At 43.5% G+C, this 16,569-nt stretch overlaps 1 protein-coding gene across 2 annotated transcripts in view; it reads right to left on the reverse strand.

The window, feature by feature from the left end:
* The window catches only part of ARID1A (AT-rich interaction domain 1A), an 87,032-nt gene that overhangs the window by 42,256 nt on the left and 28,207 nt on the right, over positions 1-16,569 (reverse strand). For both annotated transcript variants that reach the window (XM_033227632.1, XM_033227633.1), the window contains exons 2-4: positions 10,312-10,524; positions 8,572-9,024; positions 7,084-7,200 (exon numbers count right to left, since the gene is read on the reverse strand). In XM_033227632.1, the coding sequence (XP_033083523.1) occupies positions 7,084-7,200; positions 8,572-9,024; positions 10,312-10,524 (783 nt within the window). The remainder of the gene's footprint in view (positions 1-7,083; positions 7,201-8,571; positions 9,025-10,311; positions 10,525-16,569) is intronic.

Below are 16,569 nucleotides of genomic sequence, written 5' to 3' on the forward strand. Positions count from 1 at the left end.
ATATTCAGAATCATGGACCCAAGAGTTCGAATGACCTCAGAAGTCATGCAAGTTCAACCCTTGTCAAATGTCTACTTGTCTTCTACATAACACCCACAGCAAAAAGTGTGCCTGCTTTTACTCCAGGGACAGGAAACTTACCTACATCCCTCCTCATCCTCCAGATCCCAAAGGAACTTACTTGTATGTCACACTTGGACTTAAATCTACAGACAACAGGTAGCCAGGTTGTAAAGCATTAATGTAACTTGGCCAGGTTTGTTTGTTTGTTTGTTTAAAGATGATCACTCTGGTGATTATGTTGAGGACAGACTTGGAAGGAAAAGGGGAAGAAAAGAGAACAGTCAGAAGTTTGTAGCAAGACACCAGGTGAGAGATAACAGGGACCCCAAAAAACAAAAGGCAGTGGAGAGAGGGGAAACCAGACTCAAAAGCAAAAACCATTTCTGTGGTAGACTAAGATTTGGTGACCAACTAAGTGTGGCCCCACTAAAGGAAGGGATCCAGTGATGAGCACCATAGAGCAGTGGAGCTCCCAGGGTGGTACTGGCAGGGCAAGGGTTCCGCTACCCAGGAATAAACTGCACTGAGGCCACAGTTACAGGAGGTCTAGTTTCTTTCAAGTCTCTTCTTTCTACCATTCTTAACCTACAGTGTGCCTTCCAAATCATCAAGAGTCAAACTATAGTGTAAATCACCACTATTATTCTAGTTACCGCTATGGCTTCCTAGTCTAGTAATTTTTTTTCCTTCCCTTTTCAGAAGGTTACTACCTACCTCAGTCTCATTCCAATTGTGGTCTTCCGAACTGTCAGCATCTGTATCACTTCAGAGCTTGTTAGAAATGCAAATTCTTAGGTCCCAGCCCACACCCACTGAATCAGAATTTCTCAGGTAGCAGCAGTAATTCAGGTGATTCTTAACACATGCTAAAGTTTGTGAAGCACTAGCTAACCTCTTCAGATCACAGCTTTCAATCCCGTATCCATTTTCCATTACTCTATCTTAGGTATACTTTCGAGACCAAAATGTAAATTCACAAATGTGTCTCAGTAAGGAAAGTTACAGAAGCTGGGTGCGGTGGCTGATCCTATAATCCCAGCACTTCGGGAGGCTGAGGTGAGTGGATCACTTGAGGTCAGGAGTTTGAAACCAGCCTGGCCAACGTGGTGAAACCCTATCTCTACTAAAAATACAAAAATTAGCCGGGAGTGGTGGCGCACACCTGTAATCCCAGCTACTCAAGAGGCTGAGGTAGGAGAATCGCTGGAACCCGGGAGGCGGAGGTTGCAGTGAGCCAAGATCGTGCCACTGCACTCCACCTTGGGTAACAAAGCAAGACTCTGTCTCCAAAAAAAAAAAAAAAAAAAAAAAAAGGCAAGCATTCATTATTCTAGGGAAACGGCATACACTTGGAAGAATCATTTAAATAGAAGCTTTAAGATAAAACTCCATATGCTCTCAAAAATGACTATTATCAAAAGTTAGATACCAATTTCCAGATGAGTCCTTTAAAGTTTTATCCCAAAATGAAGAAATTAAAGACCTGGGCTGGGCACAGTGGCTCATGCCTATAATCCTACCACTGTGGGAGGCCAAAGTAGGAGGATCACTTGAACTCAGGAGTTTGAGACCAGCCTGGGCAACATAGTGAAACTTCGTCTTTTTTTATACAAAGAATATATATAAAGACCTTAATGAAACACCTAGATTTGCTCACATATCCCTTACAAGAATCACCTCCAACTCCCTTTTTTTTTGAGGCAGGCTCTCATTTGTTTTACCCAGGCTGGAGTGCAATCGCAACCACAGTTCACGGCAGGCTCAAATGATTCTCCCACCTTAGCCTCCCCAAGTAGCTGTGACTACAGGCATGCTCCACCACACCTGGCAGTTTTTTGGTATTTTTTTTTTTAGAAACAGGGTTTCACCATGTTGCCCAGGCTGGTCACAAATTCCTAAGCTCAAGAGATCCTCCCGCCTTGGTCTCCCAAAATGTTGTGATTACAGGCATGAGCCACCACTTCTGGCAACCTTATTAACATAAAGTGAAGTGGTAGACATTTTACAAGATAGATGACAAACCCTAACCTCACTTCTTCTATTTATTATTCTTTTTTGACATGGAGTTTTGCTCTGTCCCCCAGGCTAGAGTGCAGCGGTGTCATCTCGGCTCACTGCAACCTCCGCCTCCCGGGTTCAAGCGATTCCCCTGCCTCAGCCTCCCGAGTAGCTGGGAATACAAGCGCGTGGCACCATGCCTGGCTAACTTATTGTATTTTTAGTAGAGATGGGGTTTCACCACGTTAGCCAGGATGGCCTCTCGATCTTCTGACCTCGTGACCTGCCCACCTCGGCCTCCCAAAGTGCTGGGATTACAGGCGTGATTAAGGCCACTGTCAGGAGGCACAAATAAATTAATCCATTCTCTAAAATGGAGTTTGTGTCTCCCCATGACAGTCTGTGATACCTGCTTTGCCCTAGCAGTGGAAACAACAATCTGGTAATATAGTCAAGCTGCTCCTGTCAGATGTATAGTTCCTGAATGAGCATTATAATGAACGCTGCTCAGGTTCATCTGTTCAGTAAGTTGGAGCCTACTACATGCCAGGCACTATGACAGTAAGTAAGAGAGCAAGTCAGCCCTCACTGAACTTGCAATAAATAAGTAATTTAAATTATATTTAAGCACTGACAAGAAGTATGGGTGCTAAGAGTTTACTATAGGCTGGGTGCCATGGCTCATACCTGTAATCCCAGCACCATGGGAGGCCGAGGTGGGTGGATCACCTAGGTCAGAAGATCAAGACTAGCCTGGCCAACATAGTGAAACCTCGTCTCTACTAAAAATGCAAAAATTAGCCGGGTGTGTTAGCGGGCACCTGTAATTCCAGCTACTTGGGAGGCCGAGGCAGGAGAATCGCTTGAACCCGGGAGGCGGAGGTTGTGGTGAGCTGCAATTGTGCCATTGCCCTCCAGCCTGGGCAAGAGAGAGAGACTCCGTCACAAAAAAAAAAAAAAAAAAAGTTTACTATAGCAAAGGAACCTGATACAGTCTAGAATAGATCTCTACCTGCAAATCAGGATTCACCTGGGACAGCCACTAACCACACCAATGCTCAAATCGCAAATCAAACAAATCAGAACTCTGTGAACCCTGGGCATTAACTAATTTTTTTTCTTTTTTCTGAGACCAAGTTTCACTTTTGTAGCCCAGGCTGGAGTGTAATGGCACGATCTCGGCTCACTGCAACCTCCACCTCCCAGGTTCAAGCAATTCTCCTGCCTTAGCCTCCTGCGTAGCTGCGACTACAGGCGTCCACCACCACGCCCAGCTAACTTTTGTATTTTTAGTAGAGACGGGGTTTCACCATGTTGGCCAGGCTTGTCTCAAACTCCTGACCTCGTGATTCGCCCGCCTCGACCTCCCAAAGTATTGGGATTACAGGCGTGAGCCACCGCCACCAGCTACACCTTTATTTTTATTTTTTATTTTTTTGAGATGGAGTTCACTCTGTCGCCAAGGCTGGGAGTGCAGTGGCGCGATCTCGGCTCAATGCAACCTCCGCCTCTAAGGTTCTGAAGCGATTCTCCTGCCTCTGCCTCCCGAATAGCTGGGACTACAGGTACCCCTGGCTAATTTTTTATATTTTTAGTAGAGATGGGATTTCAACATGTTAGCCAGGCTGGTCTCAATCTCCTGACCTCGTGATCCACCCGCCTTGGCCTCCCAAAGTGCTGGGGTTACAGGCGTGAACCACCATGCCTGGCCCTTTTTTGTTTTTTTTTTTTTAAGGTAAACTAACAATGGCCTTTAGTCAATGAAATCATCATAGAAGTTATTTAAGCTGTGTCTTGAAGCTTGATTAGGTAGTAGTTTTCTGAAGGAACAATCTTTAAGATATAGTCTGAAAGATGAACAGGAGGAGTTGAGGGGAAAAGTATGAGGCAAAGGGAAGGGTGTGTGCAAAGGTCTGAAAGCAAAAAATAGCATGTGATGCCTTAGAGAAACTGAAAGAAAGCCAAGAGCAAGGCAGAGAAAAAAGAATAAAGTAGAGGTTCTCAAAGTACCACCCCTGGTCTAGCACCAACAGAATCACACAGAAACTTGTCAGAAATGCACATTTTCAGGCCCCACTCCAGACCTACTGAATGAGAAAGACACAGGGGATGGGAGCTGAGAGGGAACAGCAACCTGTGTTTCTGATGTCTAACATTAAAGGTTCTGGATTTTAGGTTGGGCAAGGTGGCTCACGCCTGTAATCCCAGCACCTTGGGAGGCTAAGGCAGGTGGATAGCCTAAGATCAGAAGTTTGAGACCAGCCTGGCCAACCTGGTGAAACCCCGTCTCTACTAAAAATACAAACATTAGGTGGGCGTGGTAGGGGGGCACCTGTTATCTCAGCTACTTGGGAGGCTGAGGCAGGAGAATCCCTTCAACCCAGGAGGCGGAGGTTGCAGTGAGTCAAGATCGTGCCATTGCACTCCAGCCTAGGCGACAGAGTGAGACTCCATATCAAATTAATTAATTAATTAATTAGCTGGGTGTGGTGGCGAGCACCTGTAAACCCAGCTACTCCGGAGACTGAGGCAGGAGAATCACTTGAACCCAGGAGGCGGAGGTTGCAGTGAGCCAAGATCGTGCCACTGCACTCCAGCCTGGGCAACAAGAATGAAACTCTCCAAAAAAAAAAAAAAAAATCTGGATTTTATTCTAAGATTAATGAAAAAATAATTGAGAGGTTTAAATATAGGGATAACATGATCAGGATAATAGCACCTAAATGGCTTGGCATCAATAGCTGAGCACAGACTCCTCAAAATTTAATATTTGTAATATTCAAGGGTCACAATCATGCCTTTAGGGCCAGGGAGGTAATGTGAATGAGTAAGGAGGGCAATGTGAAATCCGAGGCGCTGCTCTCCAGCCAGCCTGCAATCTGCTCTGGTGCCAATAGGTACCTCACAAACATTTGTTTAGTGAAGGCATGCACTGGCAAACCTAGGGATCCTTTAACACAACTGGTTAAGAAAGGAGAGGGCTCTTGTAGGGAATCCAACTTCTCATTTCTTCAGATGGGGCTGCTTCCTAGCCTGCGTAGGCAAATCTGGCATTAAACCAAAATTTCAAAGAATAACCACTTTTTGATGCCTGTCCAAGTAGCAAAGGGATAAAAAGCAATTCAAAAAACAAGATGCCAATAACCCAGCCAGCTTACCTCCCACATGGAGCTTCTACCACTGAGCAAATGACCCATTTGGACGAATCTTTAGAAAAAGTCAGAACTTGGGAATGTTCCTTGTGATAGGCTTCCCAGGAACAACATCCCCTGGGCCTAAAAGGCTGCCAAAACCCTCACCTTCACTTCAGTGGGTCAGATAAGAAGTTCTTAAGATTCCCAACCCTTACAAGACATGTAGCATCTCTGGATACAAGGCTTCTCAGGACCAAAAAAAAAGAAAAAAGAAAAAAAGCCAAATACAGATCTATCAAAAGGTCACCAGAAGCAAGCAAAAACTTTTCGGAACAAAGCAACTTACAGCACTGACAGAAATCCACCGATTTGGGTTCTTGACACAATAGCACCTCACCCAGATTTAGCCACAGACCACAGATGATGAGGGAGTGGTTACACATTCTGACTGAATCAGGTTAAAAAGCACATTCCAATGAAGTTCAGGATGCAGAAAAGGATTGCAACAGACACTAATGAGAAGGGAACAAAGAGTGATCACTTTATTAAGGCACTTCCTTCCCCCAATTCCTCAGTTGAGAAAGTCAACAGTCTCAGACGTCCTATCTGCATTCTGGCCTCAGAAGCCTGAACACCAGGTACTAAGGGATTCTGCACACCTTGCCCTACTGAGGTGTCTCAGAGACCTTCAGGGGAATCCATGGGAGGTGCTTCATGATGAAGAGAGTTTCCGCCTTCTGCCTATTTCTTAGAGATCCTGAAACCATTTCTCTCAGGTCAGAATAAATGAAGACACAGGCTTTAAATCCAAGTAGAGTCAAAATTCCAAAAGATTCTTATCTGGATATGTGGCTGAATTTTCATTTCCTATCTGAAGCAGGATTTGTCATGGTGGGTTTGCTACCCACCAACTTACCAGATGACTAGATTTCAGAGTAGCCTATTTTATCTCTGTGCCCAGCAGATTAACTTTCAGAGGCTGAGTAACTTGCCCACAGAGCTAAGACTAACAGTAAAGGTTCCTACAACCACCTAGTTGGTGTTAACTGCCTTTCAGGTATAAAGTACAGTCCCAATGCCCTCTGAGGCGATGATTACAAAGGCTGACATTTATGGATTGCCTACAATGTGCAGTGCTTGTGTGCGCTCTCTAGTAACCTATTTAATGTTCACCACCACACCCACAAAACAGAGTTGGTGGCAGAATCTAGAGCCAGGAACTCTGAGAAACAGTCTCAGACGTCCTATCTGCATTCTGGCCTCAGAAGCCTGAACAGCCAGGAACTCTGGCTCTAGAGCTCAAGCTCTTAATCACTAGACTATACTGCCTTTCCCAGGATATGGTCAGTCCATTCCATAAATAAGTACCTGATTCCATAATTAAGCATCTGGGCATCAAGTACTCTACCAAAAAAAAAAAAAAAACAGTAGTCACACAAAATCACCACCAGAAAAACTGCTTTTGCTCCAGCAATGCTCAATGTGACAATGCATGCTGAATTGCCCCAGGATCCTACCTTGTAGCTAAACATTAAGCCAAAAGCCTAAAAATTAAGCCCTTAAGAGTCAAGTCAAGAAACTGATACTTTTCTCAACTTTGATGGAGAGCAGACAGTGCTTCTGATATCTCCATCTTCTCTGCCCCCCATGTGGGTCCATGTCTAAAAGCACAATATTTAAAAAAACAAAAACAAACTAAACAGATCATAAACCTATTCCCTGGGCAGGGAGACAGAATAGACATCTACAAGTCAACCTTTAAGTTCCTTGAATTCAAGAAATAACTTATTCATTTAGATCAAAATTACCAAAACTTCCAACCAGAAACTAGTTTGCTTTGGTTTCCTCTCTGCCCCATCACCCTTTCAGAAGGTGCAGAAATACTCACAGGCAAGCTGGAGGGTCTTGACTGAAGGCTCAGGTTCATATCTTCTTGCCCTCCCTTACTGGAGGTCATTGAGGGGGCTGAGGATGCCTGAGACCCAAATGAATCTTGAGATAGCTCCTACAACAAGAAAAACAAAAGCTGTGATGGCCTGGTATTGATAAACCAGGCAAGCTTACTTCATGGTGAAAGGGTTATGGGACTGTCTCTAATGAGTGTGAGAGAAAGCCCAGTTGCAAACAGTATTACCTGAAGGCCAGAAAAATCCAAGCCGTGACTTGCAAGAATGTCAGCAGTGGACTCTTTCTGGCAGAACTGTCACCCATTCATTGCTACCTACAGAGGGCTATTTCTTGGGGTTAAATGCAAATGTATGGCCAACTTCAAGTTAAATCTATCAAGGAATGAGACCAATGAAACCGTGAAAATCATGCTAGATCCTCTGCATTAAAATGAGCACTGCTTCCTTCAAAGACATCACCTTGGGATGAGGTATTTATTCCAACAGTGCCACCAATACATAAACTTTTTAGGGGACCTGTCATCACTCAGTCATCTCTCTTCTTTGGGCTCTACAAAGAATAAAGCCCCAAATGCTATTTTAGGCTCTATTACCTATATCTTGTTCACCAGACATAACTCCAAATGAATTTTTGCGATTTCCCTAAACAAAATCCACCCACAAAAAATAACATTTACCACCACTGAGAGTATTCTAAAGAATGTGGTATAGGCCGGGCGCGGTGGCTGAAGCCTGTAATCCCAGCACTTTGGGAGGCCGAGACGGGCGGATCACAAGGTCAGGAGATGGAGACCATCCTGGCTAACACGGTGAAACCTCATCTCTACTAAAAATACAAAAAAAACTAGCCAGGCGAGGTGGCAGGCGCCTGTAGTCCCAGCTACTCGGGAGGCTGAGACAGGAGAATGGCATAAATCCGGGAGGCGGAGCTTGCAGTGAGCTGAGATCCGGCCACTGCACTCCAGCACAGGCGACAGAGTGAGACTCCGCCTCAAAAAAAAAAAAAAAAAGAATGTGGTATCAGCTCTGGTGGCAATTCCAAATGAAGGGATCCAAATATTTTGAGTGACAGCAGAATGGAATGGCAGTTGGAGTGAATGTACAGTACCACCTCTCAAAGTGACTGTTTTGAAAAAAGACCAACTCACTTGGATGCTCAAGTTCTGATGCTGATTTACCAAAAAAAAAAAAAAAAAACTCAGTCCCATTATCTTGAATTTCTTATCCATCTATACAACTTTCCATTGCCCTATTTCTTCATCATTAAGGAGAGCTATAGATCTTTATGTAGTTAAGGAGGTTATGCCTTTATTAGTTCAATCAATCCAGTTATCATGTTTACCCAGAGTTTAATTGGTCTTTAAGCGCACATTAGAGAACCACTCTGTACAGTAAAGTTCTCATGACACTAACCCCCAAGCTGTCTGTGGTCACACACAGGGAAAGGCAGGAGGGCAAGGATATCTTACCTGCGGTGGAGGGAAGCGCTGTTGGGAATAGGCAGTTTGCTGGGACTGCTGAGACTGGGGCTGAGGATACGCAGCCTGCTGGGAGAGCGTCGAGGGTGCTGGCTGCTGAGGTTGCTGCTGCTGGTAGGGAGACTGAGCCTGTGGCTGTGAGTAGGAGGGCTGGCTCTGGGGGTGCTGCTGTGTCGTGGACTGCTGGGAGGGGTATGGAGTCGGGGACTGCTGATGTGGAGGTTGGGATGGCTGCTGGGAGTATGGAGTCTGAGAGGACTGGAGCTGTGGTGGCTGAGACTGTGGCTGCTGCTGATACGAAGGTTGGGCATGAGGGGTCTGGGACGGTGGTTGCTGGGAGTAGGGTGGCTGCTGCTGCTGAGGGTGAGGACTTTGCTGGTTGTAATATGGAGTCTGGCCCTGTTGACCATACCCGCTGGGGCCTTGTTGTCCATAAGGAGGAATCTGTAGGAAACGAAAATATACTTTTAGCACTGACTCTCCTGAATGAGGAAAGATGAAGTGTTTTGTCAGAAGCTATGCACTGAGGATGAGTATAGAAAGCAAGCATGCAAGGCCTCATACTTAGGAGGCCCAGGGTTTTTCTCTCATCCCTGCCTAAACTGAGCCAGGAAGGACGGCCAAGCTGGGTTTTTAGGTGGTTTGTTTACAAGTGGACATTTATCCACTGAAAATTTACACTATTTACTATTGAGGCAACTAACATGAGTTTAAGAGCAGCTGTTTCTACCAATGAGCCTACTCTTTTTATCACGGCCTAGAATGTTTTTATAAGTGTTAGGAATCTGTACCCTAACCACAATGAATAGTCAATAGCAGCCTGGCTCAGCCAACTGAAAACCTATGGTTTAGTAATTCAGACAGTGTGCAAATCACTAGCTACTTTGGTTCTTTAATTTAGTTTTCATTCAAAAAAAATATTTGAGAGCCTACTCGATTACTTGTACCAGGCACTATTTTAGTCACTGGGTATATATTTAGTAAGCAGGCAAAAAAATAAAATAAAATAAGTAAATAAATAAATAAATTACCTCATCTTTCCTCTATTGAAAAAAAGAGACAATTTTCTATATTAAAGGCATACTTTGCTTTAAAGTCTTAGAAGTAAAATTTGTTTTATATTCTCTCCCTATTTTCAGTATGAGTATCAAATATAAGTGATAGAAAACTTTGTCAACAAAAAAATGACAATAAAGAGATAATGATGTGAATGGTTCAACAAAAGGAGATGGATAAGGGAAATCTTAACATTTGTAACAATGCTGTTAACATCTTTTCTGTTCAATCTTCCCCTTTTCTTCTATTCCCAGTAACATTCATTTTGAACCAGATGGCAGATATGGTAAAGGCATTCAGAAGCATAAAGGGCCTTTTCTGTCCCCAGGGCACATGATATGAATGGTTTTCTTAGTAGTAGCAGTGCCTAGGTGTTCAGCCACTGCCTTTCATCCCACCTCATTCAGAGATCACCACTCACTAGGTGTAAGCTGGCCTGTCAGGTCAAGAGAAAAAGAGATATGTACCTGTGACCAGGGAGTAGTTTTCCTTGGAACACACATGGGACGGTGCCTATAGTTTTGGCTTTGCTAGTAGCACTCTGCAATTAACTGAGCCAACAGGTCTACAGTCTTGTCAAGAGGCTTGGAAGCCAAGGATACATTCTGATTCTATAGCTCACAGATCAGGTTTTGGACAGCAACAACGGTCAAGGTAATCAGAATCACCATCTACCTGCTGTGTATAAGAGAGGCCGCCCATGGCACTCTGTGCCCGGCCCTGCATGGTCATCGGGTACCGCTGCGGGGTCTGGGACCCATATGGCTGCCCTGGGTACCCATGTCCTTGCTGCGGTCCTGACGGAGGTCCCTGTTGCTGCGAGTATGGGTTAGTCCCGCCATATGGCTGAGGTCTCATCTTGCCCATCTGATCCATTGGACTGGATGGCTACAAAATAAAAAGCATTTCATTAACCTGAGCTTTGATGGTCTCTGGCCACTGAATATACAACCCAAGTATACAGGTTTTTTCAGTCTGTATGCTACAAAGAAATCCAGTTACTTTGAAAGAGCAATGAGACTAACCTAGTAACCTTTAAGTCAACTGCCCCGCCTCAGAACCCTAATTTTGTCATTTGAAAAATGAAAATACCACCTATTTGTGAAAACATCTTGTAAGCTAAAACCTACTTTGTAACTGTGGTATTGCTTGAGATCCAAGGGACAGGCCAGGTGTAAACAAAGGCCCTTCAGTTGGTAGAGGACGGTGCTGTTATGCACTGCCATCACCTTGTTAAACACCAAAATTGATGCTTCAATACTATGACGGGAAATTCATATACACAAACATCTAGATGTTTCTATTTTTCCAATAGTGAAAACTCCCCTTAAACACCTATAGCCTATCTGCACTACGGCACAGTTAAATTTATGCTTTCTTCCAAATAAGCAAAGAAGCTAAGTGACAGTTGAGGGAACGGTAACTCTGAATTAAGAGCCTTGTGTATCTCAACTGAAAAGCTCATTTCCTTTAATATTCAAGAGTTTGAAGATATAAGGAGGACAGAACTTTTGTTTCTCTGAGAGACAAGAAGATTCAATGGTAGACTATCATGGATGTTGCTTTCCTTCCAGCTCTTTGTGGAGCAACAGGTTCAATCAGCTCATTCACTTTTTGATATGGCTTTATCCTACTGGCGCTCCAGAGCACACTTTCCCCTTCCAGAAGTATCTACCTATATCTATTAGTGGTGTGGAGGGAGGGGGAAGTTTCTCTAAGCATCTTTTAGATACACACAAGATGCCGAGTAGGCATGAGTCTGATATAAAACTTAAAAACTGGCTCTTACATTGGGGTTGTAAAGTAGATACTGATAATCTAGGCCTATCATTAACTGTCAAATGAAGGAGTTCAGTGGTTCACTGATTTTAGCATGCATCAGAATCACTTGAAAGGCTTGTTAAAACAGACCGCTAGAACCCACCTCCAAGGACTGGTCTAGGTTATCCCTAGGGTTCCTTCCAGTTCTATTATTCAAAATTAATAAGCTATTCTATAATTTAAGATATTAAGACCTTAAACAACAACAAAACCTCCAAAATAAAGGAAGGGGACATCCAAACAATTGGTTCTCTGTATTTATTTTTTAATAATGCTATTAAGTGTTTTATAGTAGAGGAAGTGAGCTTTCATGAAAGAAAACAGGTAAGACAATAAGCCACAGAGGCTGTTCTTCTTAATATCAAAAGGAAAAAAGAGAAGCAGTTATTTCTTAGGCTGTATCTGAAATCTCAACTAACCTGGTGAGTGATGATGGGAATACTCCTCTCCCATGTTTCTGAACTGTATAAAATCACACTAAAACTGTGTCCCAAATCACTACTACATGTCAATATTATTAAAGTACTGTTTCCAACAACCCTACATGTCCATATTATTAAAGTACTGTTTCCCACAATCCTAACTAAACAATTTTTGCCCGTCTTTCATCCATATTAGAAGCTCCAATAACATTCCCAATCATAATTGCAGAGCTACATGGATTTTAGAGTTACTTAGGAAGTTCAAATTTAACAACAATTAAGAAATAGCATATGGTCCTCCCCAATACACCTGGCAATGGAGCCAAAACATCACCATTCTCTCCTGTAAAGAGCTTGGGGGCTTACATGGCCATATCATGCCACATATCACACTGAGGTCCTCATCTCATCCCAGACTGCAGCTGCTGTCCATGCGGCCTCCAACTGCAGAGACTATTTTGTTGAACAAAGAGATGAGCCTGCTCTGGGTATCTCTGTCAGTCTAGGTCTCCCCACAACATGAGGGGCAGTCATTACCATGGTTACTATAGAGCTTTTAGAGCAGTAGCTATTAACCAGGGATGCAGATTAGAATTTTCTGTGAAGCTTCATAAATGGCTAGGCCTCTTTCTAGAGATTCCAATTTACTGGGTCTGGAAGGGCTTGTGCTCTTCTCCAACCTCCTTAAAGATCTTCGAATGAGTCTGGTATATACTATTAGCTAAGAACCAGTCATCTAGAGAAGCACTGGCCAATAACATTTTCTGTGATGGATAACTATTAAACACTTAAATTATCAAATATGACTCAGGAACTAAATTTTTATTTTTATTTACATTTAATTAATTTAAATTCACATAACTACATGTGGCTAGTGGCTTATTATGTTAGAGCAGTTCTAGGACAATGCTGTTCCCAAATCACTTCCACCACTCCCTGGTCAATAATAGTTTCAAACTTCCTAACTACTAAATCCTGCACAGTATTATTACATAGAGCACAGTATAGTAATTTGATAGACTTGGGTTCAAATCCTACCTCTCTCACCATCCTACCTTGAACACATCAGTTCTTTAAATGCACATAACATACTTCACACAGTACCTGGTATTTAAATGTCCAATAAATGGTAGCGATTATCAGTAATGATAAAACAGTGCTTCTACCTGACTCTAAAGCCCTCTACAATGTGACCCGGTTTTCCACATTTTTTCAGTCTCACTCCAAGATTCCCCACATACTGTCCACACCCAGCTCTATGCAATGGCATCCTGCCCTGCCCTCCTGTCCACAGTGGCTTCTAGTAACAGAAATTTGACCTTTCAAAATGAAGCCACTTCAGCACACTTTGGTCTCTCACATTTCTAAATGCCCTATTGTAAATCCAGTTAGCATCCTAAGATTTAACCCTTAGTTGCAGCTAACTATTCCAACTAACTGATTGCATTTCTTAAGACTAGCTTCTGGGAAGCCAGAGATCAGGTGTTTTATCTTCAAAGCTCTCCCAAATACCAAAGTACAGAGCTTGGGCTCAGTGACTGTTCAATGTGCAACGCTGTCCTCTTCCAAAAAAGGGTAGGAGACGCTATGGGGACAAAGCCCAAATCAAACTATCTAGCCATAAAGCCAGGGTCATACCCTAAATCTAACTCTAACACAGGTTATGACTTTGAAGGTAGAAAAAAAGCTGGACTGAAGTGAAAGAGGAGACAGAAGGATAACAATACTCAAGGGAGAACAGGCACACTTTAAGAGTAACCTGGCTGGGCGCAGTGTCTCACATCTGTAATCCCAGCACTTTGGGAGACCAAGGCAGGTGGATCACTTGAGGCTAGGAGTTGGGAGACAAACCTGGCTAACATAGTGAAACCTCACCTCTACTAAAAACACAAAAAGTAGCTGGGTGTGGCGGCGCATGCCTGTAGTCTCAGCTACTCGGGAGGCTGAGGTATGAGAATCACTTGAACCTGGGAGGCGGAGAACTGAAGCGAGCTGAGATTGCACCACTGCACTCCAGCCTGGGCAGCAGAGCAAGACTGTCTCAAAAACAAACAAACAAACAAAAAACCTACAAGGCCAGGCGCGGTGACTCAGGCCTGTATTCGCAGCACTGAGGTGGGTGAATCACTTGAGGTCAGGAGTTCCAGACCACCCTGGCCAACATGGTGAAACCCCGTCTCTACTAAAATACAAAAATTAGCTGGGCGTGGTGGCACACGCCTGTTAATCCCAGCTACTCAGCAGGCTGAGGCAGGTGAACCACCTAAACCCAGGAGGCAGAAGCTGCAGCAAGCGGAGATCATGCCACTGCACTACAGCCTGGGCAACAGAGCGGGACTCTGTCTCAAAAAAAAAAGTTGATACCAGGGAGAATTTCAGAATTGCAGGGGCATCCTCATATACACTGCTTAAAAACAAAAGGCTAAGGACAAGTCACGTTTTCCTCTCTTACACAGAGGCCTGCACTCCCAATTGAGTACAGCTGTTTACATGAGGGCTATAAAGGGTTCAAGGAATGTCCCACCTCAACTTTAGGAAATCTTTGTAGACCAAAAAATAAATATACATCAAAGAAATTTTTATTCTAAAAATAAAATCAGTATGCTTCCTTTTTCTGGTCATTAGATCTCTGACTCCCTCCCATCACAAAAGGCTTATGATCAACAGAATATGTAGCTTATTTCGCAAACTAAATATATATTCAGTTCAAACAATCAGATTATTCTGGTCTCATGTAAAAGTTAGACATCTGCTTGAATCAGAAGGGGAGGTCGGCAGGGACCTAACTCACACTTATGACATTTAAAACCATCGTGAAAGATTTGTGATTTGCAGTTATAGATGAAATGCCATCTCCCAATCTCTCGTAACAGAGAAGGGGCCTTAAATCTTCACTGATCAGTTTTATTGGAAAGCAGCAATTTCACACCAGAAAAATCCCTAGATGCAAGATACAAAAGCCAGTATCAGCAGTCTGCAGGCACAAGGCAGGGGATGGAAACACCAAACCCTAGCTGCAAAAAGCCAGAGAGATTCCACTCTGGGAAAGACAGAGGAAATCCTTTCAATGGGAAACCACAGGAGTAGATTACTGTGATTACACTTCAAAAGCAAAGGCTCTGCCACAGAAACACATAATTGAGAGGAAAATGCTGCCCCTTGATCAGCAAAGTCAGGCCCCCTGCTATACACTCTCCTGAATTCATAAAAATAAAAATAAAAAAGGAGGAAAGAGCCATAAGAAAACTCCTCATCTCCATTCACCACTTATCTCCTTCCAGATCAATGGCCATGTTATAAACTGCCTGCCAAATGAAATGTACCAAAAGATGCAGTTTAGGGGCATCAAAGGCAAGGACACCTAGCAGCTTGTCCTTCTGAATATATTGAGAACAAACAGCTAGCAGACAGACCCCTTACATAGGGAGTTCCCCTGCTCCAAGCCAACAGAATTACAAGACCCTCCAGACTAATAGGCTACTGGAACCTCTTACAACTTCTTATTGCATCAAGGAAAACCAAAATGACCCTCAAAAACTGCTGAAATTAACAGACTAGACTTTTAAGGTGGACCTGGGCTAAATGTCTTATAACCCAAAGTAACCACTTTGTGTAATTCACAGATTAAAATACGCTTCAAATTCTCCATCTGACCATGACCGAGGAGAGACCAGAGAAGACAGAGCCAAGAACTCAAAACTTCTAAGCAGAGATACACCATTTACAAAAATGTATCACACCACGTGGCAATGGCACCAGGAAAGAGAAACTTCATAATTTTATTTAAATAAAAGTACAACTGAGGAAACCTCCAGTTCCAATCCAAGGATATAGAAAGAAGTGACCAGGCAGCAACCCTAAGGAGCTAAATTTAGTACTCAACAGTGCCAAGGGCTAGCAAAAATAAGAACAGAGAGGGTTGGGCCAGGGGCTGCCAAAAGGTGTCCATCAGAGAGAAGTCTTGACCACCACTCATTTTGTCATCCTAAATGCTAACTATTGGGTCCAGTGTAAACCTAGAGCTATAACCTTGACTTTTGGATATTTAAATATTATTACTCCTTGTGCTTTCAATTTATTCCTGGCTAGATCTGTTATATGACTTTTAATAATAACAATAAAAAAATGCATCCCTGGCTCTTTAACCAAAAGAACCCCCCTAATTGATTCCCACAGTAATTAACCTGCATTTTACCTCAGAGAGCGGTAGTTAAGGAAGTCGGCACTGCTATTTATAACTCATCTCAAATTGAGGGCAGACTGCCTAAAATCTAACACATCCCAGCTGTACTCCTGTTTGAACTGGGGCCAAGGGAATTTTTTAAAGCAATCTTGGCACCGAATGAATGACACCAACAGTATGAGAGCGCGAGTGGTTGTGTTGTGGTGACGTAGCATTGGAGGTGGAATGGAGAGGGGGGCCAGTGTACTGTGATCCCTCTGGTGCATGCCTGCTGCTTGCTGAGTCCCAGTACAGTAAGCTGGGAACCGCCCACTGAGAGCCAAACACAGGAAAAGGCTTTTCCTGTGGAACGCCTTGAAGTGAGAAACACATGGCTAATCTGCATAAACTCGAAGCCACACCGCCCCTGCCAGGAAGGTTAGTGCTCGTAATCTCTGGCCATGAAGCTGGCTGCCTGGGAGGACTTGGACTGGCGCCTGATAACCCAGAAAGAGCCGAGAGAACAGA

The sequence above is a fragment of the Trachypithecus francoisi genome, unplaced genomic scaffold, assembly GCF_009764315.1.
Source record: "Trachypithecus francoisi isolate TF-2019V2 unplaced genomic scaffold, Tfra_2.0 Lachesis_group12, whole genome shotgun sequence".
NCBI classification, from domain to species: domain Eukaryota; kingdom Metazoa; phylum Chordata; class Mammalia; order Primates; family Cercopithecidae; genus Trachypithecus; species Trachypithecus francoisi.